This window comes from Mesoplodon mirus (assembly GCF_964341445.2).
Source record: "Mesoplodon mirus genome assembly, chromosome: 10".
Lineage (NCBI taxonomy): Eukaryota > Metazoa > Chordata > Mammalia > Artiodactyla > Ziphiidae > Mesoplodon > Mesoplodon mirus.
The window spans coordinates 86,524,990-86,552,028 of record NC_138986.1 but is presented as its reverse complement, the minus strand read 5'-3'; the positions used below and the strand labels follow the sequence as shown (position 1 = coordinate 86,552,028).

Genomic DNA, 27,039 nt, shown 5'->3' with positions numbered 1-27,039 from the left:
ATGGTATTTGTTTTTCTCTTTCTGACTTACTTTACTCTATATGACAGATTCTAGGTCCATCCACCTCACTACATATAATTCAATTTCGTTTCTTTTCATGGCTGAGTAATATTCCATTGCATATATGTGCCACATCTTTTTATCCATTCATCTGTCAATGGACACTTAGGTTGCTTCCATGTCTTGTCCTGGTTATTGTAAATATTGCTGTAATTAATATTGCAGTATATGTCTCTATTTGAATTATGGTTTTCTCAGGGTCTATGCCCAGTAGTGGGATTGCTGGGTCATAGGGTAATTCTATTTTTAGCTCTTTAAGGAAACTCCATACTGTTCTCCATAGTGGCTGTATCAATTACATTCCTACCAACAGTACAAGAGGGTTCCCTTTTCGCCACTCCCTCTCCAGCATTTATTGTTTGTAGATTTTTGGATGATGGCCATTCTGACAGGTGTGAGATGATACCTCATTGTAGTTTTCATTTGCATTTCTCTAATGATTATTGATGCTGAGCATCCTTTCATGTGTTTGTTGGAAATTTGCATATCATCTTTGGGAAAATGTTCGTTTAGGTCTTCTGCCCATTTTTAGATTGGGTTATTGGGTTTTTTGATATTGAGCTGCATGAGCTGCTTGTGTATTTGGGAGATTAAGCCTTTGTCAGTTGCTTCACTTGCAAATATTTTCCTGCATTCTGAGGGTTATCTTTTCATTTGGTTTATGGTTTCCTCTGCTGTGCAAAAGCTTTTAAGTTTCATTAGGTCTCATTTGTTTGTTTTTATTTCCATTTCTCTAGGAGGTGGGTCAAAAAGGACCCTTGATTTATGTCATAAAGTGTTCTGCCTATGTTTTCCTCTAAGAGTTTTATAGTGTCTGGGCTTATATTTAGGTCTTCAATCCATTTTGAGTTTATTTTTGTGTATGGTGTTAGGAAGTGTTCTTATTTCATTCTATTATATGTAGCTGTCCAGTTTTCCCAGCACTGCTTATTGAAGAGGCTGTCTTTTCTCTAATGTATATTCTTGCCTCCTTTATCAAAGATAATGTGACCATATGTATGTGAGTTTATCTCTGGGCTTTCTAACCTGTTCCATTTATCTATATTTCTGTTTCTGTGCCAGTACCATACTGTCTTGATTACTGTAGCTTTGTAGTATAGTCTGAAGTCAGGGAGCCTGATTCCTCCCACTCCATTTTTCTTTCTCAAGATTGCTTTAGCTATTCGGGATCTTTTGTGTTTCCATACAAATTGTGAAATATTTTGTTCTACTTCTGTGAAAAATGCCATTGCTAGTTTGATAGGGATTGCATTGAATCTGTAGATTGCTTTGGGTAGTTTCATCATTTTCACAATGTTGATTCTTCCAATCCAAGAGCATGGTATATCTCTCCATTTGTTTGTACCATTTTTAATTTCTTTCATCAGTGTCTGATAGTTTTCTGCATACAGGTCTTTTGTCTCCTTACATGGGTTTATTCCTGGGTATTTTACATTTTTTGTTGCAGTGCTAAATGGGAGTGTTTCCTTAATTTTTCTTTCAGATTTTTCATCTTTAATGTACAGGAATGCAAGAGATTTCTGTGCCTTAATTTTGTATCCTGATACTTTACAACATTCATTGATTATCTATAGTAGTTTTCTTGTAGCATCTTTAGGATTCTCTATATATAGTATCATGTCATCTGCAAACAGTGACAGCTTTACTTCTTCTTTTCTGATTTGGCTTCCTGTTATTTCTTTTTCTTTTCTGATTGCTTTGGCTAAAACTTCCAAAATTATGTTGAATAATAGAGAAGAGAGTGGGCAGCGTTTTCTTCTTCCTGATGTTAGAGGAAATTGTTTCAGTTTTTCACCATTGAGACTGATGCTGGCTGTGGGGTTGTCAGATATGGCCTTTATTATGTTGAGGTAGGTTCTCTCTTTGCTCACTTTCTGTAGAGTTTTTATCATAATTGGGTGCTGAATTCTGTCAAAAGCTTTTTCTGCATCTATTGAGATGATCATATGGTTTTTATCCTTCAATTTGTTAATATGGTTTATCACATTGATTGATTTGTGTATATTGAAGAATCCTTGCATTTCTAGGATAAACCACACTTGATCACGTTGTATGATTCTTTTCATGTGCTGTTGGATTCTGTTTGCTAGTATTTTGTTGAGGATTTTTGCATCTGTGTTCATCAGTGATATTGGCCTGTAGTTTTCTTTTTTTGTGACATCTTTGTCTGGTTTTGGTATCAGGGTGATGGTGGCCTCTTAGAATGAGTTTGGGAGTGTTTCTCCCTCTGCTATATTTTGGAAGAGTTTGAGAAGGATAGGTCCTAGCTCTTCTCTAAATGTTTGATAGAATTCACCTGTGAAGGCATCTGGTCCTAGACTTCTGTTTGTTGGAAGATTTTTAATCACAGTTTCAATTTCAGTGCTTGTGATTGGTCTGTTTATATTTTCTATTTCTTCCTGGTTCAGTCTTGGAAGGTTGTTCTTTTCTTAGAATTTGTCCATTTCTTCCCGGTTGTCCATTTTATTGGTATATAGTTGCTTGTGGTAATGTCTCATGATCCTTTGTATTTCTGCATTGTCAGTTGTTACCTTTTTCATTTCAAATTCTATTGATTTGAGTTTTCTCCCTTTTTTTTCTTGATGAGTCTGGCTAATGGCTTATCAATTTTGTTTATCTTCTCAAAGAACCAGCTTTTAGTTTTATTGATCTTAGCTATCATTTCCTTCATTTCTTTTTCATTTATTTCTGATCTGATCTGTATGATTTCTTTCTGTCTGCTAATGTGGGTTTTTTTTTGTTCTTCTTTCTCTAATTGCTTTAGGTGTAAGGTTAGGGTGTTCATTTGAGATTATTCTTGTTTCTTGAGATAGGATTGTATGGCTATAAACTTCCCTCTTAGAACTGTTTTTCCTGCATCTCCTAGGTTTTGGGTCATCGTGTTTTCATTTTCATGTATTTCTAGGTATTTTTTAATTTCCTCTTTGATTTCTTCAGTGAACTCCTGGTTATTTAGTAGTGTATTGTTTAGCCTCCATGTGTTTGTACTTTTTACAGTATTTTTCCTGTAATTGATATCTAGTCTCATAACGTTGTGGTTGTAAAAGATACTTGATAGAATTTCAATTTTTTTAAACTTACAAAGGCTTGATTTGTGACCCAAGATATGATCTCTCCTGGAGAATGTTCCATGAGCACTTGAGAAGAAAGTGTATTCTGCCACTTTTGGGTGGAATGTTCTATAAATATCAATTAAATGTATCTGGTCTACTGTGTCATTTAAAGCTTGTGTTTCCTTATTTGTTTTCTGTTTTGATGATCTGTCCATTGTTGTAATTGGGCTGTTAAAGTCCCCTACTATTATTGTGTTACTGCCCTTTAGTTCTTCTAGGTCCTTGTTAACTGTTTCGTGTATTTTCTCCATTCTAATTCCAAGATTTTGGATCATGTTTACTATCATTACTCTGAATTGTTTTTCAGGTAGACTGCCTATTTCCTCTTCATTTGTTTGGTCTAGTGGTTTTTTACCTTGCTCCTTCATCTGCTGTATATCTTTCTGTCTTCTCATTTCGTTTAACTTACTGTGTTTGGGGTCTCCTTTTTTCAGGCTGCTGGTTTGTAGTTTCCATTGTTTTTGTTGTCTGCCCCCAGTGAGTAAGGTTGGCTCAGTGGCTTGTGTAGGCTTCCTGGTGGAGGGGACTTGTGCCTGTGTTTTGGTGGATGAGGCTGGATCTTGTCTTTATTGTGGGCAGTGTCTTGTCTGGCAGTATGTTTTGTGGTGTCTGTGAACTTAGTATGATTTTAGGCAGCCTCTCTGCTAATGGATCGGGTTGTGTTCCTGTCTTTCTAGTTGTTTGGCATAGGGCATCCAGCACTGGAGCTTGCTAGCCATTGGGTGGAGCTGGGTCTTAGTGTTGAGACTGAGATCTCTGGGAGAGCTTTCATCATTTGATATTACGTGGGGCTGGGAGGTCTCTCATGGTCCAATGTCCTGAACTCAGCTCTCCCACCTCAGAGGCTCAGGGCTGACACCAGGCCAGAGCAACAAGACCCTGTCAGTGACATGGCCAGGTACATGGGGATTTTCTCACCTTTTACGAAGTCTGAAGTCTTCTGCCAGCCTTCAGTAGGTGTTCTGTAGGAGTTGTTCCACATGTACATGCATTTTTGATGTATTTGTGGGGAGGAAGGTGATCTCCACATCTTACTCCTCCGCCATCTTGAAGGTCCCCCTGCAATAGTAGACTCTACTGATGATGCCAACCTCTGCAAGAGCTACAGGTGCAGAGGCATTTTTTTCAGAGGGTTTGCAGCTTGCTTTTTTTTTTTTCTTGTCCTTTGTGCTTCATTTAGTTTCACTTGTTCACAGGGTGCTTCATGCAGAGGCCTCACACTCTGCACTTCAGATCAGAGTGCCTAGTGAGAAATGGTTGTGCCAACACCTCAGCTTGGCCAGTGGTAATAATTTTAATCCAATCTATTTATTCACTATTACTTTTCAACCATTGCTTCTTACATTCTCTTCTTCTTTCTGAGCATAGTTTCCTTTCTTCTAACCTTTTAGGAGTTGTTTTAGTAAGGTTCTGTGAATGGTAACTCTTTCAATCTTTGACTTACTTTTTTTAAAGTTATACTCACTTTCAGTTGATCTTTTTCATGGGAGTGTTTATTTTTCCCTTTGCATTTTCATAATATGACTTAGTGCCTCCACTGTTGCAAAGTAGACAGCTGATATTCTGTAAATTACCAGTCTTTTCTTTGTGGTAGCTTTAGTGTTTTTCTTTGTGTTTTTAGTACAATGAGGATTAAGTTTATGTGGATTTTCATGTATTTATTCATGATTCATTTTAATCTGAATATATTATCTATCTTCACTCTGGAAAATTCTTAAGCACTAACTCATAGAATGTTGCTTCTCCTGCAATCTCTATGTAGTCTCTTTCTGGAATACATTTCCATTATATTATATACATTTCTGTTAACTGTATACTAAACTATCTCTTTTTACTCTTCATTTTCTAAGTTCTCCTTTATGATTTTCATTTCTTTATCTATTCTGGTTTCTGAGTGATCTTTTTCCAAACCTAACTTCTGATCACTCATTCTTTCTTCAATTGTGTCTAATTGTCTCTTTATTCTGTTCATTAATTTCAATGACAATATTTTCCACGTATAGAAGTTCTAGTTCATCTTTTTCACAGTCTTTCATTTCTGAACTGTGCTTTCTGTTCTTTCTTTTATTGCTCAAATTATTTTAAACAAATATGTTATAATTTCTTTCATATTTTCTAATATTTCTACTTCTTGCATTGCTAATTTTCTTGATACTTGCATTTGATAATTCTCCCTCATGATATTTGTAATTATTGCCAACTCATATTCATTAAGTGTGTTTATCCTTTAAGACCCACATGTTGTTGTTTTGTGAAAGAGTTCTAAAAAACTAGCTTTGAGTATGTTTCTCTGAGGGTGAGGGCCTCAGGCAGTTCAATGATACTGGATCATTTTATGTTAATTTCCATGTTAATTCTTCTGTTTATGGTTCAGCTAAGAGTTTCAGTTTCTGAAAGGTCATTTCTTTCCTCTTCCTCCCAAAACCTTGTATAAATTTAAATTTCTTAGACATATCCTAGACCTACAGAGTTTTTCTTGCCCATGAAGCCAGAGCAATCAAGATAGTGCCAGCTTGTTGCAGGGAGCTAGGTATAGTATCATGACTTGTGTGGAAAGGGCTCTTGTGAGCAAACCCAAGACAGCTTTAGAATCTCAGCCGCCAGTACCTAGGACTCACATATAATCTGAAACTCTCCCAGGCTGTTGAAGAATCAGCTTTCCCCTATCACTCTGGCTTTCACTTTTTCCCCCTCATTTCTGATATCTAAGTATTTCTCTTTCTTTTGAGCTCAGTGATAACATAATATTTGAAAATATATTCTTGCTGTAGTTTATGCAGAACCTCAGTATGATCTGTGAAGTACTAGCTTGGTCCATCCCACTGTTCCTCTCCTGCTGCAGTTCCCTAATACCAACCAGAATGAACTATTCACCATTCCCCAAAGAAAGCCCATAGATCCTGCTCTTACTCCCCGACTTATGTGCTTCTATAAATTTAAATGCTTTCCCCAGAACCTTTTGTTAAATTGTTTTCTTTTCTCCTTCCTGAATTCTTTTCAGATAACTACAATCATTATATGATCTCTACTTTCAAACCTCATATAAGAAATCTTGCTCTATCTTATATTATTATAGTGTTTATGTTCTTATCTTATCCAATCTATTAGACCATAAACTCCTAAAGGGCCTGTAGTTTCTTTTTTCAATTTGTTTACCCTGTAATTTCCAGCACATTGTCTGACACACAGAAATATACTCTCAAAGTGCTTGTTAAATTAAACTGAAACCACAGAAGAATTTTCTTTTTCCTTTTATAACTATAATCCTCAAAAGTCAACAAGGTAAAAACATAGCTGTCCACAATTATTCAAAACAAAGAAGTATGTAATAATTAGAGAACATTTACATTTTCTGACAGAATTGTCTTTTAAATGTTATCCAATTAATATAAATAGGCAAACTATTTCAGAAATTTTAAATTTCTACAGTTATAGTTACAGAATTTCTACCTTTTAAAAATAATGATAATTACAACAAAATATAGCATTTATTAAATGCCTATTTTATGGCAAGCATGGGACTATGTTTTACATAAATTATCTCATCTGAGTTTTAAAACGACCATTGGAGGTGCCATAATTATCCACATTTAACAGATGAAGATGTAGAGACACAGTGTGTTGACATGAGTCCCCCAGGATTGCCTAGCTCCTAAATTGTACCAAGATTTGAGCTTAAGCAGTTGGATTCCAGGGTCCATGCTCTTAACACCACACACTTAACTAGGTTTTATACAGCACTGTTGTTAGAGACTATCACAATGCTTAAATATTTAGAAGTTATCCTCAACCACGTTGGTTTTAAAGAGACACTAAATCTTTTTCATATGTAGAAAGAATATAAAAATCAAGAGGCTTGAAGAGCAACTTTCCAGGCTGTTGAGGTACTGTCAATTATTTGAGTAGTGGTCAGTATTTTTTAATGCAATGCAGAAATGTCCCTAAAGCCATTTATCAATATCTATAAAAGATTTTCTAGGTAGTTTTATTCAAGTGGAGAGAAAAGTCCCCATGGATACATCAAGGTTTCTGTTTCCCTTGGGCTTTATTTTTTTAAATTCTCTTATTTTAGTCACTGAAATAGTTCAGAAAGATTTATAATTTTAATATTTCCTATAAAATTATAATTGTCAGTGATTATATCTGCTCACATTGTTGTACCCTATGAACATTTTTTTCTCCAAAGGACAAGCTTTAAAAGTTTCTGTGTCATTCACATTTAATACTGTTGACAAGATCAACAGTGAAAGGCAAAAAAAAAAAAGTCTCAAAATAGTTGCTTTTTATACTTCTGGATTAAGCCTCTTTGTTCTTTACATAGAGAGATGTGGTTAGGGTCATGGTTTAAAGAGTAAGCGTGTTTCTGAAATAACCTTATTTTTTTCACTTTATGCCTCCCACTGCCAGCCACAGTTGTCTCTATTGTGAATCCTAAAAAAAGGGTCATTGTAGTCACTCTGTGCAAATGACACACTTTAAACATCATATATTCATATATTATTTTCAGCTTCAACTCCTACAATCCATCTGTAAGGTATATTAAAGGTTCTCACAGCTCTAAGTGGCTTCAATTAAAAGATAATTATACAAGAAACTTCTTTTCATAAAGCAATGATCTAAATATACATCTTTTGCTTCAGTTAATAACTATCATTTTCTAAGACAAAAGTCACTCACTGAATGATAGTTTTAAATTATTTACAGGGGCTTCCCTGGTGGTGCAGTGGTTGGGAGTCTGCCTGCCAATGCAGGGGATGCGGGTTCGTGCCCCGGTCTGGGAGGATCCCACGTGCTGTGGAGCGGCTGGACCCGTGAGCCATGGCCGATGAGCCTGTGCATCCAGAGCCTGTGCTACACAACGGGAGAGGCCACGGCAGTGAGAGGCCCGCGTACCACACACACACAAAAAAAATAATAATAATAATTTACAGGTTTATCTGGTGTCTCCAGGAAAGACAGAGATCATTCTGTATAGAAAAGAAAGTATATCTTTTGTTCTAGTACATGAATATTTCTCAATTTTCCCTATATTTGATATTAAAAAAACATACATTCATCTTAGGGCTAGGACTTCAAATATGAAAAGACAATTCTCCTCTAGAGACAATGTGATAGGGAGATTTAGTTAAATATTACCCTACATAAATTATATATTATTGCCCAGAACCCAGGATGAAAAGCATTTGACCATAGGCGCATTGAGTATCATAATTTCTTGCCCCAGGAATTCCTGAAGTGAGAGAGAGGATGCCATGAATTTGAGGATTACAAGGTATTGTTATGAGAATAAACTGAGTCATGAAGAAAACTGAGCCGGGTACACACTGTGCATATTTCCTTATAAAACCTGCAAAGTTCCAAAGTAAGAATGAAAACAGAGTAAACGTACCTCCTCGCAAAAAAACTAGGAATAGCTTTAATTTCTAGTCAAAATTTAAAAGTACAATTCCCGAGTATAGGCCATAGGTAGGTGGAATTTCCTTTCTTAACACCAAACAAATCTAGAATGATTATTAATATTCTGACGCAGGGGACAGCACTAGAGCATATGCATGAGCTCAAAGTAGTATGGTGGTTCCAGATCGGGACCCAAACTTTCAGGCACCTGCCCAATGGGAGGCAGAGCAATAAGTAACCCTCCTTCTCTGAGGCTTTTTCAATTCTGTTTCTGTTACTTGGTTTTCTAGTTCTAGAGATACTGCATCAGTCAGAATGGGATAGATTATGTTGTGATAACAAACAACTCCCAAATCTCAGTACCTAAAAACAAAAGATGTATTTCTCACTCACTTTACATATGCAACCCAGGTCGTCAGGGAGGCTCTGTTCATGCTAGTCACTCAGGGGCTTAGGATGACAGAGGATGAAGGATTTTGCACTGGCAAGGACATTCCCAAGCCTGAAATAAGAAAGATCACTTCCATGCACAACCAGTTGGCTGGAACTTCAAGGGGTGAAGAAGCACGATCCTCCCATTTGCTAGGAGAGAGAAACTAGGTATCATTTAACATACTATGCGTTTCAATGGTATGGAGCTGGCCAGCACTTATTTAAATTCTTTGCATCCATTCAGTAAAACTTCAAACCTAGATAAACTCTACCACAGTACTTCTTAAATTGTAATGTGTATATGAATCACAAATGTAACTTTTCAAAGTGCAGGTCTGGGATAGGTTCTATATTTCTATCAAGCTCCTAGGTGCTGCTTCTACTTTTGGTCTTCAGAAAACATCTTGGCTCTACCAAATGCATTCTCTACACCTGCATCCGAGTAGCTCAACTTTCCTGGAGACAAGTCACATCTACACTGGCTAGTTCTACTCTAAGTTCTTTATGTCACACTTTTATGCCATGCAACCTTTGGCAACCCCTAAGCCACCTGTCTCAAGTTAACCTTCATTGTCTTGCCTTCTCATTTCAGAAAATGATATCACATCAGCTGCATGTTCTCGCTCAACCTTAATAAAGGGTTCCATCATCTCTCCTCTGGATTCTGCAGTGAGCTCCACAACTTCCCATCCTGCCCTCTACATTCTATTCCCTATAGAACGGTCCGCTCACCCTCTTCCATTATATTGAAGCATATCACTCCTTACTGTCAATGGCTTCCCATTCCCCTTAGAATAAAATCCAAACTCTTAGCTAAGGTCTTTAAGGCACAGAATAATTTTTTCCTTATCCAGTTCTCCAACTTCATCTCATGACACTCTTCTTGCTCAATATCTCTGACCACTGGATCGAGTTTCACTTCCTTAAACACCTCATGGTTTTCCCACACGCTATTCTCCCCAGTAGAATGTACACTCATGCTCTGAAAAACTCATTCTCTCCACTCTTTGCATGTCTACATCTATCTCATCCTTCTGGTCACTCTTATAATATCATTTCCTCTTTGATATCTCATTGACTTTCTTATGTAAAGTAGTGCCCAAACTTTATTCCCTATGTTGACACTTTGTTAAGCTCCTCCAACGTATCACAGTTTGGAATTATTTCGTCTCTTTTCCTGTCTACTTTATTTTGTATTTGTTGTGTGTGTCATATTCAAGTTGCATACTTGGGTCCTTACACTGTGTTGCACCTAGTTAAAGCCCAGTAGATATTTGTAGAATAACTAATGAGTAGTTGAATGGATGGATGAATGATTAAATAATAGAGTACACTTTGATTTATAATATTTTCCTTTGGCATTAGCCTAAACATAATTATCTGTACAAGTATATTCCATTAAATCATCCCATGAATAAGTTTCAAGTCAGTGGATTTCAATGCCTAAAACTAATTCTAACATTTCTTCACCAAGTTACAATAATCCATAATAAGGGAGAAGCTTAAAAATCTTCTGAGATTTATAGATATAATCAGTAATATGTTGTGCATTTTTTATAAAGAGGAAATAAAGTATAATTTTAGAAGTATTTCATTATACAGCTTTGTAATAGACTCCCTTAAAATTCCCTGGGAAACACTATCATATGTGCCTAAAGATTTTTTAAAATATTTTATAATACATTGAAAATTTGTCAGTTTAGTAAAGTGTAGTAATTCCTGTAAGGCCAATGTGTTTGCCACTACAACTAGGAAAAACCATATAAATTACGGAAATCATATTCTTCAAGCTCGCAGAGCTTCAGCGAGCTATGGATGAGATGAACTAAGTTTCCAGAAAGAAGAGATCCTTTCTGAGGTAGGCAAACAATTTCAGCCAGCTGTTTTTTATCCCCTTAGGAATGTTTGCTAAATTTTGGCAAAAAGTGAGGGGAAGGTGTGGCCAAGGCAGAGAACTTCTAGGGTAGAAAGAGAAACTAATGTTCTTTGGTTGCTCAGGGCTAAAGAACTATAATGGAAATTGAAGGGTCCCTAAATATCTTACTGGGATTTCTCTCCATGAGTCGTTGGCTGGATTTTTGGAATGTGTAGGAAGCTGAAGAGTTAGGATAAACACTTGTAAAAAGCAGAGTGCAGTTTTCTCCAACCTTGTAAGTAGGCATTTAGAAACAAACGCCTAGTGAGGGAGGAGTCCAGCTTTAAGTAACCAGCTGCCTCCCACTCAAGACATTTGATGTATTTGAAATTGCCTGGGCAGAAAGCCTGGACACTCTGAAGGGAAGAGCTGAATCTTCTACAGTTTCTCAGGACTGATAGGATGGGCACACATGAGCTCTCTATCCAAAGCGTATAAGAACACACAGTGGAGAAAGGGAGACTAAGGGGATGTGGTAGTCTGATGAAAACTGCAAAACATCTTGACCCAGATGAATCCTTGGCTGCAGTGGTTAAGAATCCACAACTACTGAGCCTGTGAGCCACAACTACTGAGCCCACGAGCCACAACTGCTGAGCCCACGAGCCACAACTACTGAGCCCACAAGCCACCACTACTGCAGCCCACACACCTAGAGCTCCACAACAAGATAAGCCACTTCAATGAGAAGTCTGCGCAATGCAACGAAGAGTAGCCCCCGCTTGCTGCAACTAGAGAAAGCCCGCATGCAGCAACAAAGACCTGATGCAGCCAAAAAGAAATAAATAAATTTATTTTAAAATATTTACTACATATGTCAGATGATGTGACTGATGAAAGAAAAAAAACAAGCCCTTCACAGACTATCCATCTTAGATTTTGCTGAAAATAAATTTTAAATGACTTGTTAAGATGTCAAAGAAAACAGAGAAGAGAAGAACAAAATAAAAGTCCATTCTCTGATGGAGAATTCTAATAGAGTTGAAATGTTAAAAAAAAGAAACCAACTTAAAATAAAATGTATATTATAGACCAGGAGTTAGTGAACTACAGCCCCTGGGCCAAATTCAGCCCATTGCCTGTTTTTGTAAAAGTTTTATGGGAACACAGCCATGTTCACTAATTGTCTATAGTTCCTCTTGTGTTACAACACAAGAGTTGAGTATTTAGAACAGACACCATATGGAATATAAAGTTTAAAATATTCTCTATCTTGTCCTTGAAATACATTGTAAACTTTGCAATATGAATTGCTTAAAATATCAAGATTTAATTAACATCTTCCTTCCAAATTTATTTTTCAATCAGCTCCTTCAGGGTAGATAGCATTCAATAAATGTGAGCTATATGAACACTCAGTAAGCTCATCATTTTATTTAGGACCTCACGTTGAAAACTTTGGGATTGTGAAGTTGAACTCAGATGCCAAAACCTTAACGTATGGCCTTGAATAAATTAAGAGCCTTCTGTCCATTTTAAAGGAAATAATGTTTTTCAACATTTCCTTGGCATTGTTGGATTCTGCAATAATTATTTGAGCTCTGGGAGTGAGGATTCTGAGAAACCTGAAACTTGGCAACAGAAATAAGAAGGCAGCCATGTGCTGTGCCTTGAGTACTTAAAAGGAGGATGTCCACATTCTATCATGAGAGGGCCAAGTAAGTAGAAATACATGTATATGAATGCCAAATTAATGTTGTAATCAATAACAATAATAGTTCACATTATTGAATGTGCGCTATAGGCTAGTAACAAATCCACTTAACTGGCCTTGGGTGAACTTCCCAAATTGGTATTTTTTAAAGAACTACCACATGGTTATTATGTTCAGCCAGGATTAAAATTCTACTGATCTAGTTTCTTCTTCCTGATTTCTCTATCACTTGCTGTGTTCTAATGTTCTACTGTTCTCTCTCTCTCCTAATAAACACTGACATTATACTGCAAAAAACTGGCAGAACAAATAACTCTTGTTCTCTCAGGCTCACTTACCTTTACTTAAGTGATGAATATTCAAAAATTAAAATCATCTACTAGTTCCGCTGGTTGGCTGGACCATAGCACTCGGTTCTTTGTGTTGCAATTGCTCATTAAAAAAACAGTAAGACTTGTCTACTTTTCTGGCTCAAAATATATTTGGGGTAAACAAAACTATGGTGGCCATTGTTTTCTTCCTTTCCTCTAAAAAAGCTGCAGTCATCAAATGTATTAGCCTCTTTTAGTCAATGTGTTTGGCATTTGTGCAACTAGGTGGTGGCCAACGAAGTGTGATGTGTGAGAAGTTTTGTTGCAATGGAGCAAAATTCACCTGGAAGGTAAGGGATATGGGTTAATATAAAGCATGTGCTATGATGTGATTTATTTGGTATTATGATTCCTACTCAACTAGTGTGAAACTTACAGGATTCAAGCTACCTTAAGACACGATGAAGAGCTCAAAATGAGTCACAGTGGCCAGTATGAACTTCCATGCTAGTTGTTTTGAAACATCCCCTGTAGGACTATGAGTGTTTTGGAGTGATAAACTAAGAGTGTTACTTTAGACAAGAACGTTGACAGGTGATGTACTTCACTGGAACAGAGGGAGAATGAGTAAAGTCAAGACCCCTTTTCCTGGGCTAACTGTTACTCCTTAAAAAGAGACCACTAAGCTGAGTGATGTGAAGACTCTTCCCTGGAGGACCCGATGCCACGCAGCTGAGAGCCGTTCCCATTGGAGGGGATGGCAACTCCCCACTCACGCTTGTCCAAGACATGTTGCCAGACCAGAGATCACTGCCTCCTTCCTGGACTTTTCCAGGAGGGGTTTGTTACTCCCTCTTCTATTTTCACAACTCTGTGTTGAGTGCTTATTGTGTGTAATAAACTGAGTGATTCACTCACTCTTTGGTGCACCTCCAATCCTGTGTCACTTGCCCTCCTGCTGGGCCCTGCAAGAAGCAGCAAGTACATTCTCCACCCCAGCCTCTCTCTGCCTCTCTCTCTGTCTTTGTCTCCCTCTCACTCACCCTAACCTTCCACCTTATCTCTCTCTCTCATTCTCTCTCTTTCTAATTAACACTCATAAAAGTAGAAGAAAACTGGAGAAACAAGTCCTTAAACCACAATTCCAGCTCCTTGACATCCCTTCCCACAAAATCAACCCTTCCATGACTAGACAGATCATTGCTCCAACTTCTGTATCTATTCATCTTCTAAATGACATCTTGAAAAATAAAACAGAGGTTATAAAGGACAGTGACCTCAAAGAACACATTTATACCAATTCTTCAAATTTCCATGTGGAGGGACTTCTGCTAGGGGAATATCTGTGACCTTGTTCTAGAACTGTCTAACTGCAGAGGGCATCCATTCTGCTAGTTCTATGTCATCTGTCACTTCGGGGGTGTGTGTGTAGGCATGTATTTGTATGTGAATAAAAGAGAGAGAGAGAGAGAGAGAGGTACCCTGATTGTCCAGGTGCACCAGAGACAAGGCGGTCTGTTTGTTTAATTTGGGGAGAGGTGGGACTAGCCCCCTTGGTCCACAATATTCACCCATTTTCTCCAAATATTTTTATAAGTAAAAGAGACTATTCTTAATGTGCCTGAACTCTGTGCCTATTTCTCAATAGGTTCAGAAATTATTTCTACCTTGCTTGGTACAAAATTCAAAAAATATCCCAGAATATGAAATGAAATATTAACATATGGAAAAAACACATGAAATCCCCAAGAATGCCACTACATTAAGCACTTTATTCCTCTAGCCTCACTTTTTTAAACTGTGTGCATTTGTTTGTGACTTTTTTTTTATAAACAGCAGTTGGATCACAGTTCTTAATTTTGTATCTTACAAAATTTCCAAGAGACTTCATGAATTTTAGCTTACTGAAATTCTTCTGCAATGGCCAAGTAAGTTCATGAAGTAATGTCATAAGTCACTCTACATTTCTAGATATTTTGGGGTTAGGAAAATTGCATGTGTGGGATAATACTTATTAATTTCATGTGGTTAAAGTTCACGAACATTAAGTCTGGTACATCACCTTCTTAGAACTCTCCAGCTGCCAGCATCTCCCTCCTGATAAGAAAAGTGGCAGAGTCATTCTTTACACAAGCACCTATGGAATATCTAGAATATGCTTAGCATTGTGTTGGGCACTAGAGAAATGAAGATTAAAAGAAATGGTTTCTGTCCTCAAGGAATTCAATAAATGTTCAATATGACAGATTAGTGATTTTATATATTAAACTAATTAATGACACATTTCTGTCTATCTCAATCGGTTTATAAGTATGAGAGTTCACAGAACACACTTAACTAATGTTTGTTGATGATAAAATGGCATTTCAAACTTAGTCTTCATATATTTTATAAAATGGGCATATAAAATATTGTAATCTATGTGGAAAGCACAGATCTACTTATTTTAAATAATTATCTGCAGTAGGTGACAATTAACATTTAATGAGTTTTATGAATATAGAGTAGCAAGAAATGGAATCCCCCAAGGAAAATAGAATATTAAATTGTGAAATGACAAACTCTACTAGAGAAGAGGCAGAGTCTTCAAGGTAATTTAAGAAATTGTGGGAGACAGAACTATTCTACATCGTAATCACTACCTAGCTTTGCTACTCAGGCAAAGTATGTGAAGCCACAAAAGTACAAGCATGCAAGGAAGGGGATTTTATTTCCAGCTCCAACTGACTTTTCAGAGTACACATGATGAGCTCGATGTACTAGGTAACCATTCTTTAAGGCATACATTGGTCCTATACTTCCCTGAGCTTGTAAAAGAGAAGACCATGGTCCCTAGGCAAGTACTAGAGACATGTATGTATGGATGTATAAGTATGTATATATTTCTATATGTGTATATAAACAGAATTCATCAGCAAAAATACATGTGACATCTGGGACTTCCCTGGTTGTGCAGTGGTTAAGAATCGCCTGCCAATGCAGGGGACACGGGTTTGAGACCTGGTCGGGAAGATCCCACATGCCGCAGAGCAACTAAGCCCGTGCTCCACAACTACTGAGCCTGTGCTCTAGATCCCGTGAGCCACAACTGCTGAGCTCACGTGCCACAGTTAATGAAGCCCGCAGGCCCTATAGCCTGTGCTCCACAACAAGAGAAGCTACTGCAAGGAGAAGCCCACACACCTCAATGAAGAGTAGCCCCCGCTCACCACCACTAGAGAAAAGCCCGCACGCAGCAATGAAGACCCAACGCAGCCAAAATAAATAAATAAATAAATAAATAAACAAATTTATTTTTAAAAAAACCTCACGTGATTAAAAAAAAAATACATGTGACATCAATCCTATCCATCCATCCATCCACTCAATTATCCACCTGCCTACCTACCTATCTATCCATTCATCTATATCTATCTGTATTTTTCCACATGAAACATTCAAGTTAATAACTTGTTGAGTTCTAAAATTTTACTCTTATGGAGATAATTTTTAACACAACCCATTTTCTTTACCTGTAGATATTAATACCTCAGAGTTACAAAGCACTTTGCTTTGCAAACATCTCACATACAGTATCTCATCTACTTTTCCTCAAAACCTCCAGAGGTGCTAAGATGAGGCTACCAAGTTCAGTTGTAAATAGCAAGCCAAGACTTGAGTGAGATCAATGACTTTTCCGAAGGACACACAACCAGAAGAAGGTGCCGCCAGCACCAGAATCTAGGGCAGAGGATTTCAAATCAAAGGCTAAGGAGGGAGTAAGGCCTCCAGAAAGGAGTTTAAGTTTTGGAACAGTTGTACCTGGGATGCAAATTTCACCCTTGCCTCAGGAAACTGGACTGCTCCCCAGCGGAGCTTCAACCTGGGGCAGGGATGCCTACTTGCAGGTTGTGGTGGGGATTGAAGTTAATTTGTGAAAGTGCCCAGCTGAGTGCTTGGTCCTCTGTGGAAGCTGAATGCCCTGAGGCTGCTCCTTATTCTACAAAATCACGCACTTGATTTCTGTCTGCAAGTCAGCACGGGCGCGGACACATCGGCTGTCCAATCACTGCGTGATTTCTATGCGACTCACAATCCGAGACCATCTCTCCTGTTTCACTGAGTGTTTCTGTTTCTGTCCATTATCAGATGATCTGCACTCACAGAATGCAGACTCATTTAAATACTACTGGGCAAAACACTGAATTTAGGAAGGAAAATTTTTCTGTCAAGAAGTGATATTATTAATTCTTAACAAATTTGTAAGAATTGACCTATGGTTTACTTAATCCATGCAAGTATTCTCATATTTATTACCATGAATAAACAAGAACTAAATATGGATATTATTAAGATTAAGTAAACAGAGTCGAATGTCTAAAATTAGGGGAAAATAAAATTCACTAAAAATTAAATTCATAAGAAAGTCTTGGTTATATATATATATGCTTAATTCTGAAATATTTCAATTTTGACAGAAATAAGGCTCAGTGAAGCCAAATATCACCAAATACTGATATGCACATAAATATATATTATTAAACATATGTATTTGTGTGTAATCGGTATATATATATATATATATATATATATATATATATATATACACACACACAATAACATGTATGTATGTACATACACACAATAATAGAAATAAGGGTCTGTGTAGCCAAATAATCATCAGTTTAATTACTGATTTGGTAAGTAAGCATATTAGACAGCATTTGGTTTTCAGATGTTTTTAAAATGTGCTTTTTGTTTTTCTGATAATCAAATACATTTACTTCACTAAGAAGCATTCTTATTGTACAAGCTACTTCTCTATCCACAAGCAAAAATGTTCTTTAGGTTTTTTAAGAATCAGGCTTATTTGTGAGCAACGGTAAGAAGATGGAAAGAAAACATAAGCACAACAAAACGTCAAGGCTCTTAACTGAGCAGCATCCCTGCCAACGTTGGGCTCTCCAGCGGCTCCGGCTTGTATTTTGTTCTGAGCCCCGCGATGTTTGTTCATGCAGGAAGCTCCCTCAACTGCCAGGATGAATGACAACAGTCTCCGAAAATGACAATGGCTTGCACTTGTAAAATACCAAGTGACACTTAGCTGTGCTCGAAATATTCATACAGCATACTCTGTGAATAATTCAATGATGTGTGGGAGAAGAGGGGCTATTTTGGGAAATTTGTCCCATATAATCTTTTGCAAGCAGCTAATTTTCTCTGATACAGTAACCCTGTCCTTTTTTTTTTTTTTTTTTTTTTTTTTTGGTGTCTTAATGTCAAAATGCAGTGAGAAATTTGATACCTACATGACACAGCTTTATCATTTCCCACCTACTAAAGTTCTAAATAATTTAATTTAAAAATGTATGGTATTTTGAAATAAGTCTTATATACTATGTAACACAGATTTGTGCCAGTCATAATACATAGTTTAACTCTTATAGATAAGCCTGAGTAGCAGATTTTATTCATGCCTTTCCCTCATTGGACAAGGAATCCATTCATTTGAATAGCAGGATCTAAGCAGGATCCATAAAAACCCAAACCCTAGGAACAAAACTGTTTAGCACTGACTTATAAAAATTAGCTTTCTAGCACAGCCTTTTTTCCTTCAGGCATTTTTTTTCAGAGATTTTACTGATTTGATTGTATAGCAGAAGATTAAATTCTCACACAGCGATCATTAGCAAAATATAAACAGAGCAAGTACTAAAGCTGGCTTTTGCACCTACTGAATGCTGCAAGTGTCTGTACTCATTTGATATGCATCTTGCAAAGCTCGGCTGTTCCCAGAAGGCCACTCCGTGAAGACTGAGCGAGCAGCGTCTGCTAGCGGTGCCTGCAAGTCACAAAAACAGAGAGCTTTACGACAGGGAGGCTGGGAGGTGACACGGAACTGGGAAGCGGGCTGAAAACCTGGGTTTGTACGTTTTCTCGCTTTTAACAAACATGCATGTGAAATTGTTACTTTGATTATTTTTACAGTGCATATTAGTCACACTGAGAAACCACTGCATCATCACGATTTTCCAGGTTTCTTCGTTGTCTCCACTTAGGAAGCCCTTTACTAAAATTGTTTTATTAACTGCTTATTGGACAGATTGATTTTTGGATATAGGACAAAGCATGGTGAGGAACACAGCATACTGCTCTTGGTGGGTGGTCAACTTTGGAGGGTCATCCTACATCACCTGTGGCATTCAGTGGGCACTGATTGAAGGCCAAGTCTCCTGCTGGAGTCCTTTTCCACACCATCGACATCAGGTAATCCTCTGGGCATATTTCATAAGGTGCTGCAATTTAGAACAGAGGGACTTGAATGCCGGTGGTGTTTATTTTTTAAATGTTGGCTATAAGCAATCCTGAGACGCACCTCTGTGACTGCAGAGAGTTTTCATTTCTTAAAATTGTATTGTTTACTGAAATGTCAAAGATGTCTTCAGAAACAAAACACCACTAGCTTTCATTTCATTATCTACAAAATTCTCACAGAAATATACTTTCTTTGGAAAGTGCTTACTGTGCAGGCTTTTTAAAAAAGGTCATTTGGATTTGCCTATAAATTGAACATTATATTCAAGCATATACATAAAAATCTTTCCAGTATTCACCTATATTCATAAGGTTTGGGGATGTCATACAATAAAGTGATTTCTAATAAACTGAAAGCCATATCAGAATTATTAACTGCAGGTGATAAGAGTAAATAAAGGGCAAAAATACATAACTTTTCATTTCTCCATATAAGTATATCAATCATACCACATTATATAAAAATTAACAGATTTTATCGTTTAGCCTTATGCTTTTCAAAAGCTCCATTTGATTACTGAGGTGAGGAAGTTAAAGGGAATTTCAAGAATAACAGATGCACACCAGAAATATGTTCATGGAAAGCCAAAGAATTCGTGAAAGAAGAAGGTCTGTCTGGGCTTCCCTGGTGGCGCAGTGGTTGAGAGTCTGCCTGCTGATGCAGGGGACGCGGGTTCGTGCCCCGGTCCAGGAAGATCCCACATGCTGCGGAGCAGCTGGGCCCGTGAGCCATGGCTGCTGAGCCTGTGCGTCCAGAGCCTGTGCTCCGCAGCGGGAGAGGCCACAACAGTGAGAGGCCCGCGTACCGCAAAAAAAAAAAAAAAAAAAAAAAAAAAAAAAAGAAGGTCTGTCTATGTTGCATCAAACCTGAAAGAACACATTAGTCCTTTCTCCAGACAGAACTCCTATTGTGCTTTCACACAGAATTGCCATTTATATGTTCTGATATTTGTCCTCACAACTTGTCTGGGATAAGTTGGGTCCTCTCATCTCTGTATCTTGCACTTAAAGGTGTGTCTGGCACACAGAAGTTGTTCAAAGTTGAGTGAATACATGAATGACTATATGGCCATAGAAATACCTTTAGTAAGTAAACAAGGACCTACAAAATAACAAGTATCTAATATATACAGGAGCGTGATATCCAGGGAGCAATTTCTTCCTTTGGGGACAGTATACTATTTAACCCATTCTAATGTAATTCTACAGAAACAAATTCTACTTCAGAATGTATGACCCCATTAGGACCCATTACAGTTGTTAGTAGGTGAAGAATGCAGCTTGAGACATTACCATCTTGAAATAATATTCACTTTATAATTACCTGAAATAAGATGAGTGGTTGAAACTCGTGGGCATTCAGAACTGAGAGTGGCCCTGAAGATCACCTAATCCACTTCCTTCTTCTTTACAGATGGGGGCACCAGGGCCCCCAAAGAAGAGGCTCGTCTAAGGCAATGGAGCTGGTGGAGGTATCAGCAGAACTGGATTCTAGAACCCTGACTCCTGCACACCCTCTTCACTACCTTCACCAGGCCCTTCACCTTCATAAATATCCCCTCCTCACCCACCAGTGATGTCCTACTGGCCAAACCCAACACGCTCACCTCGGTCATCACTCACTAAACCTTCCCTGCAGTACTTTTTATATTGACTTCCCCCTCCTCCTTGGAAATCCTTTCTTTAGGGTCTTAGAAAGCTCTTCTCTCTCAAGCCTCCACCAAGCACTTGGACCATTCTTTCTCCCTATCTCATTCCCTGCATTCTTTGCAGAATCATCCACCCCTTACATTTTCCTTATGTTAAATGCTTTCCCTAGACAATTTCAAACCTTTAATAGCAGTAATGGCGTTGAGCCCTTATTAACAGTCTTACATGAATGGGCTCATTTAATTTTCCCCAACAACTTTATAAGTCAGACATTATTATCCCCATTTATCAAAAGGGAAAACAGGCAGGCACAGAGAGGTGAATTGATTTTTTTTTTGATTCCAAATATATATTTTTTAATTACATGTGGGAGGCAGGGTGTGAAGTGCTACAATTCTCCAGCAACTTCCTTCTTTTATGCCACATCAAAAAAGTAATCTCTAAAATGAAGAGTACTCCCATAACTTGCTGCATAAAATTTTCCATGGTTCTCCAGTTATCTGACAGGATAAAGAGGACTGTGCTTGCTGTGATGAAAGGGTCCTTCCAGCAAGCCCTAACCTCGCTCTCCAATTATGATTCACATTTATTGTCCCATGGACCAGCCACACAGAACTAACTGTCATCCTCCAGATACCCCGTACCAATTTACACTTCCCTAACTTTGCAAAAGCTATATCCTCTACTTAAAATACTCTCTCCCCTCCTTGTTTTTCTGTTTGTTTGCTTGTTTTGGGTAATATTCCTGTATATCTTTAAAACACATCTTAAGTGGTGTATTCTCTGGGAGGCCTCACTCGGTACGTCAGTCATTGAATATACAAGTATTATATCTCTTCTCACAATGGATGGAAAACATCTGGTTACAGTGTGAGCCTCCTCAATTCCTAAATTTTGCCCTTTAGGAGACTAATTATGTTTTACTTTATTTCTCTTTAATCTGCTGTGAGGAACTGCTAAGCTGTGTAGCACATAGTAGGTGTTCAGAACATGTTTGTCGAGTACATCAGTTCTACTGAGGAAACAACATAGTAGATTAGCCCATCCAGTAGAACTTTCTGCCATGATGGAAGTGGAAATTTCACTGTCCAATATGGTGGCGTCTAGTCAGTGTGGCTATCGAGCACTTGAAATGTGGCAAGCAAGACTGAGAACTGAGTTTTAAAGATATCTATTTGAATTAATATAAGTTGAAATTTTAAAAGCTACCCCTCTGGACAACACTGGAACAGATGATAATTGTGTTTCTGTAAATGTCAACCAAAACTATCACAGAATATGAAAATGAAACTTATAATACATGTTAAAACTCACAAAATGCATCATGCATAGTTTATTCCATAGTTGAATTCTATAAAATTAATTAATTGATATAATTCTATAGAATTAATTAATTAACCTGGTGTTACTATGACCCTTGAGTATTCTTTTTGTTTATCTATATCCAACTTCTGCTCATGGTTTTCCTCATTAACTCTTTCTTTGTAATCTTTCACTTCACTTGTAATTTTTTTCTGTTTTCAAACAATTTCTTCGGCTCCATTGATGTTGAAGTACATTTTGTAAAACTTGTTGCTATAGTTTTCAGGTTTTTTTTTTTTTTCTGATTCAGGCTTTACATAAGCCAATGAAGGAGCAATTTGTACCCGGAGGTCTTCATTTCCCTGTATGTTTTCAGAAAGCTTTCCACACATATTGTTTTAGTTTTTTTTTTCATTATTCATTCATCTGTTTTTGTTGGGGTTTTTTGAATTCTTTTCTTTTTTTTTTGAATTTTATTTTATATATATTTTTATACAGCAGGTTCTTATTAGTTATCCATTTTATACATATTAGTGTATACATGGCGATCCCAGTCTCCAAATTCATCACCCCCCTTCCCACCTTGGACACATATTGTTATTCCCACAAGAGCACCCTGCCCCCGCCGACCTTAGGGTCAGAAAATCTGGTAATTGCAAGCCATCACCACTAGATGGCACGGGTGAGCCAACAGGGTGAGCTGTTTACCGGGTCCACACCTGGAAATGATGAGGTTCAAAATCAAGGCAGGATATGGGTGACCGATCCACTGTTTTTTAAAGGTATACCACGTGGGGGAAGGTCCTTCTTTCCATGTAAGTACAACGCTGAGCCATGAAAGGAGTGTCAGCTACAAGGCGCCTCAGTCTGGCCCCTTCCTCAGCTCCCCCCGTCCACGCTCACTGCCCCCCGGGGGCTTCTGCAACTCCAGGAGGACCCTCACCCCACAGCCTGTGCACCTGCTCTTTCTGCCCAGGACACGCCTCCCCCTTCCCTCCCTAAACCTCCTCGTGGCTCCTGTCCGCTGCCCTCAAGCTCTTCTGGAATCCCGCCTTCTCACCCCAGCCCTTCCTTGGCCCGGCTGTTCTCCAAGACACCCCTCACCGTACACTGCTACACCGTGTCCTCCCTTATTTATTAGTACTAGATTATTAGCCTCCTGCTAGAATGTGAGCGCCGTGAAGACGGGGCTTTTTCTGTTTTGTTTCGTTCTTAACGGCATGTAGCACTTATAGGTCCTGGTAAATGACAGTGGGAACTATAGGCACACGTGTACTTTATTTATTATTATTATTATTATTTTTTTTTTGCGGTACGTGGGCCTCTCACTGTTGTGGCCTCTCCCGTTGCGGAGCACAGGCTCCAGATGCGCAGGCCCAGCAGCCATGGCTTATGGGCCCAGCCGCTCCGCAGCATATGGGATCATCCCGGACTGGGGCACGAACCTGTGTCCCCTGCATCGGCAGGCAAACTCTCAACCACTGCGCCACCAGGGAAGCCCCACACGTGTATTTTTAACCAAAAACTACCAAATACGTTCAGAAGATCTATACGTTCAGTACTCCAGTGCTTAAGATGACAGAGAATGAGGATGATTTTGCAAAGTACTGAGGACTCTGTGTGTGAAATAGGCCAGCAGAAGGTAGTCATTTTCATTTAAGAGCAATAAGAGAGAGAAGTTAGCTACCATAGTTTTCCTAAAAATTAGCCAAAATGGGTTTCCATGGTACTGGATATTTACAAAAGTTGACCTTGTAGGGCTGTGCCTGACTTGGTAAGGGTCCAGGAGACCCTGTTCAGAAGCCCCTGATATGAACTGCATACATCCTAACTGGTCAAGGAAGAAGCTGATTCAACAGTTATTTTTCCAACCACACCACTCAAGTAAGTGTTAGTTCCCATTTACCTGGTGACAATCAATGTGAGGTACTTTAACCAGACCCCCCAAAAAAAAAAATCACAGTAATTGTTTTAAACCTAGAGAAGTCAGCAAACTTTGTTTTCTCCTCTAAATGCATGAAACTTTGGATTTGCCGTGCTTCTTGTAGATAGAAACTCAGTACACAATGATAAGAAGGGAAGATGACAGAGGAATCAGAGGTTCAAAGGTGCAAATCGGTTCAGGATTTTCAGCTTTTTAGAAGGAATGTCAAATCCCGCAGCTGCTTTAAATATTTCATCAAAGGTGATCTGGCATCTTTGAAGATTAAATCTTAAAAAAAAATCAGTTCAGAAAATAGGTCTATTTCTGCTCATACCCAAAGCAAAACAGCCTAGATATTAAAATGACAATTTATTTTCTTCCATCTCAGGTTTATGAAGTCCCCAGGGGTGAGAAATTTCCTGGGGTCTTCTCAGTGACAGGAATGGAATCATTCATTCTACAAATACTTGGACACCTATCATGTCCCAGTCTCCTTGGGAAGTGCTGCACAAAAAAGGAATAGACAGGGCTTCCCTGGTGGTGCAGTGGTTGAGAGTCCGCCTGCCGATGCAGGGCACGCGGGTTCATGCCCCGGTCCGGGAGGATCCCACATGCTGCGGAGTGGCTGGGCCCGTGAGCCATGGCTGTTGAACCTGCGCGTCCGGAGCCTGTGCTCCACAGCAGGAGAGGCCACAACAGTGAGAGGCTCACGTACCGCAAAAAAAAAAAAAAAAAAAAAAAAAAAAAAAAAGGAATAGACGGAGCCTCTCAACTCCAAGATGTCGAGGGCCACAGAAGTAGAGATATTACAGTGCCGTCAGGCTCCCACTATGATCAGAGGAGTCCCGGTTGCTCTAGGGGTACTTTAGGGGCAAGCAGGCCAGCAGAGGATTTCCAGAAGGATGTCCAAGTTGAGATGTGAAGGACAAAGTGGGGAGCCAACAACAAGGATGGGCAACTGTGCCTCGGGAACCACAGGGGCAAGGAGAGCCTGGTCCATCCAAGGCATGGGGAACATCTCCCCTGGGAGAGCTGAGGCTGGACAGAGGTGGGTCACTGCAGGAGGAGGAGGGGGTGAGGATGATGATGTAAACTAGGGGTGTGAACTTAAGGGCGGGGGAAATAGATGTCATGTTTTGAATGCTGTCCCGGCAGTTTGGAGAGTGGGTGGCAGGCAAGGGGATTGATGTCAAGGAGGCCTGTGCCAATCGAAAGGGTGTAACTGGGGAAGAAGGGCTGTGGAATCACAGGAAGTGGCTGCAGGAAGTGGGTGGAGTCCAAATGTGTTTAGGAGGAGGAATGGGCTCAGCTCCGGGGCAGGTGTAGGAGGTGAGGATGAGAGAGGGAGTAAAGATGAACTCAGGTATCCAGGGAGAGAGTCTGGTGTGCTCTACCCTGAGTGACAGCACACGGGGAGGATATGGCTTGGGAGAGATGCTGAGAACAGTTCTGTGTGTGAGCTATCTGAGCGCATCTTGGTATCAAAAAGCTGTCTGGTGTATGGCACGAAAGCGCAGGAGGGAAGCAAAAGCTGGAGATAGAGATTTGTGTTAATGTTTTGTTTTGTTTTGTTTTTTTCTGTTTAATGCTACCTGCGTGCACTTTGTAAATTAGAAAATGTATAATTAGCTCAGGCCACGCTGCTGTGCTCAAAATAAAAACATATTATTGTGTGGCAATATGAAGCACTTGCTTTTTTATGCCTCAGCAAAATGGAACCACGACTCTGTCCATCAGCTGAAAGATCTCACTGTTTGCTCTCACTAGTGCAAAGATATAAAAACCCATCTGTAAGATACAACTGTAGTTGAAGGCACAAGTACATAGTTAGCGTGCGCCCTTAAAACAAGGTGGCAATTGCCTAGTGATTAGCTGTTAATCTGTCTATTCAAACTGATTTTCTGTCTCTTAAAAATAGCAAAAATTATACAGGGTTTAAATTAATTTGATGTGGAAAATTAGTTTTCACCACTTATGCTAGAATTTCAGCATTAAAGAGAAACTGATTCTAAACTGTAGAGCTGCAGGCAGAAAAAGAAAAGAAAAAAATATGCACGATGCATGACCCCGTATTTCAAATTTCACTTGCTGGCAATTCATTAATTCTTATATTTTGGGAACCCCCTGTGCTGGGGGGTACAGAGGTAAATAAGACATATTCAGCCTCTGTGCTCACGCAGTTTACATCTCTAATTCAGCAGTGTAGCTTACACACGTGAAGACTTCATGCAGCTACTAATAAGGCTGAAGGGAAAAAGAGCGGTGTTTATCAGATGTGTTTCATAATAGCCTTCCTTCTATAGAGAATGATTGTTATCAGTCTCAAGTTGCTATACCGTTACAACAGCAATATTTACACATACTATGATTTAGGCAATCTTCTAAGCACATTAAATATTTTCAAATAACTGTCAGAACCTTTAAAGTGGATGCAATTATTGTCATCCCTGTAAACATGGGCAAAACAAGGCAGAGAGAAATCGCTCATTGAGGAGGTGGTGTACCTCAGCCCAACAGCTCTTTCAGCCAATTTTCAGAGAATGTTACACCATCTCTAAGCATTTGTTGCACTAAAATAAGTACATAAGTATTTTGCAAAAATTTGTTTCTAAGTCTGGAAGTCAGCAAACCACGAACTTTGAATTCCCTAGCGAACAGTGTGCATTTCAGGTTGCCTGTTTGAGTACTTGGTCTGACAATGTGTTATATATAACACACACCCCAAAATTCTGAATTAGTATTTTTTTAAATTCTATATTTCAACTTAGACAAGGTCGCCCTACTTCCAACTTGTTAGCAAAGTTAAATAATAATTAAAAAGATAGCTAACTTTAACTGTGGGGAATAACTCTTAAGTAACTATCCTTTCATGAGACAAAGTTTTATACTGGAGCACCCGTGAGGTTTGTGCTGTGCTAACTTGCCTTTTTACATCATTTTAGGAACTGCTGAGGATAACAGCACTCCACAGCTTCCCCAGGTCACAG

The 27,039-nt window shown here is 38.7% G+C and overlaps 1 protein-coding gene across 1 annotated transcript in view; it reads right to left on the bottom strand.

Moving 5' to 3' along the window:
- ADGRB3 (adhesion G protein-coupled receptor B3) overlaps positions 1-27,039 on the bottom strand; it is a gene marked incomplete at both ends in the record, with an annotated part of 796,225 nt that overhangs the window by 426,443 nt on the left and 342,743 nt on the right. Inside the window, 2 exons of the mRNA XM_082633456.1 lie at positions 18,597-18,703; positions 19,056-19,157. Of these exons, the coding sequence (XP_082489582.1) occupies positions 18,597-18,703; positions 19,056-19,157 (209 nt within the window). The remainder of the gene's footprint in view (positions 1-18,596; positions 18,704-19,055; positions 19,158-27,039) is intronic.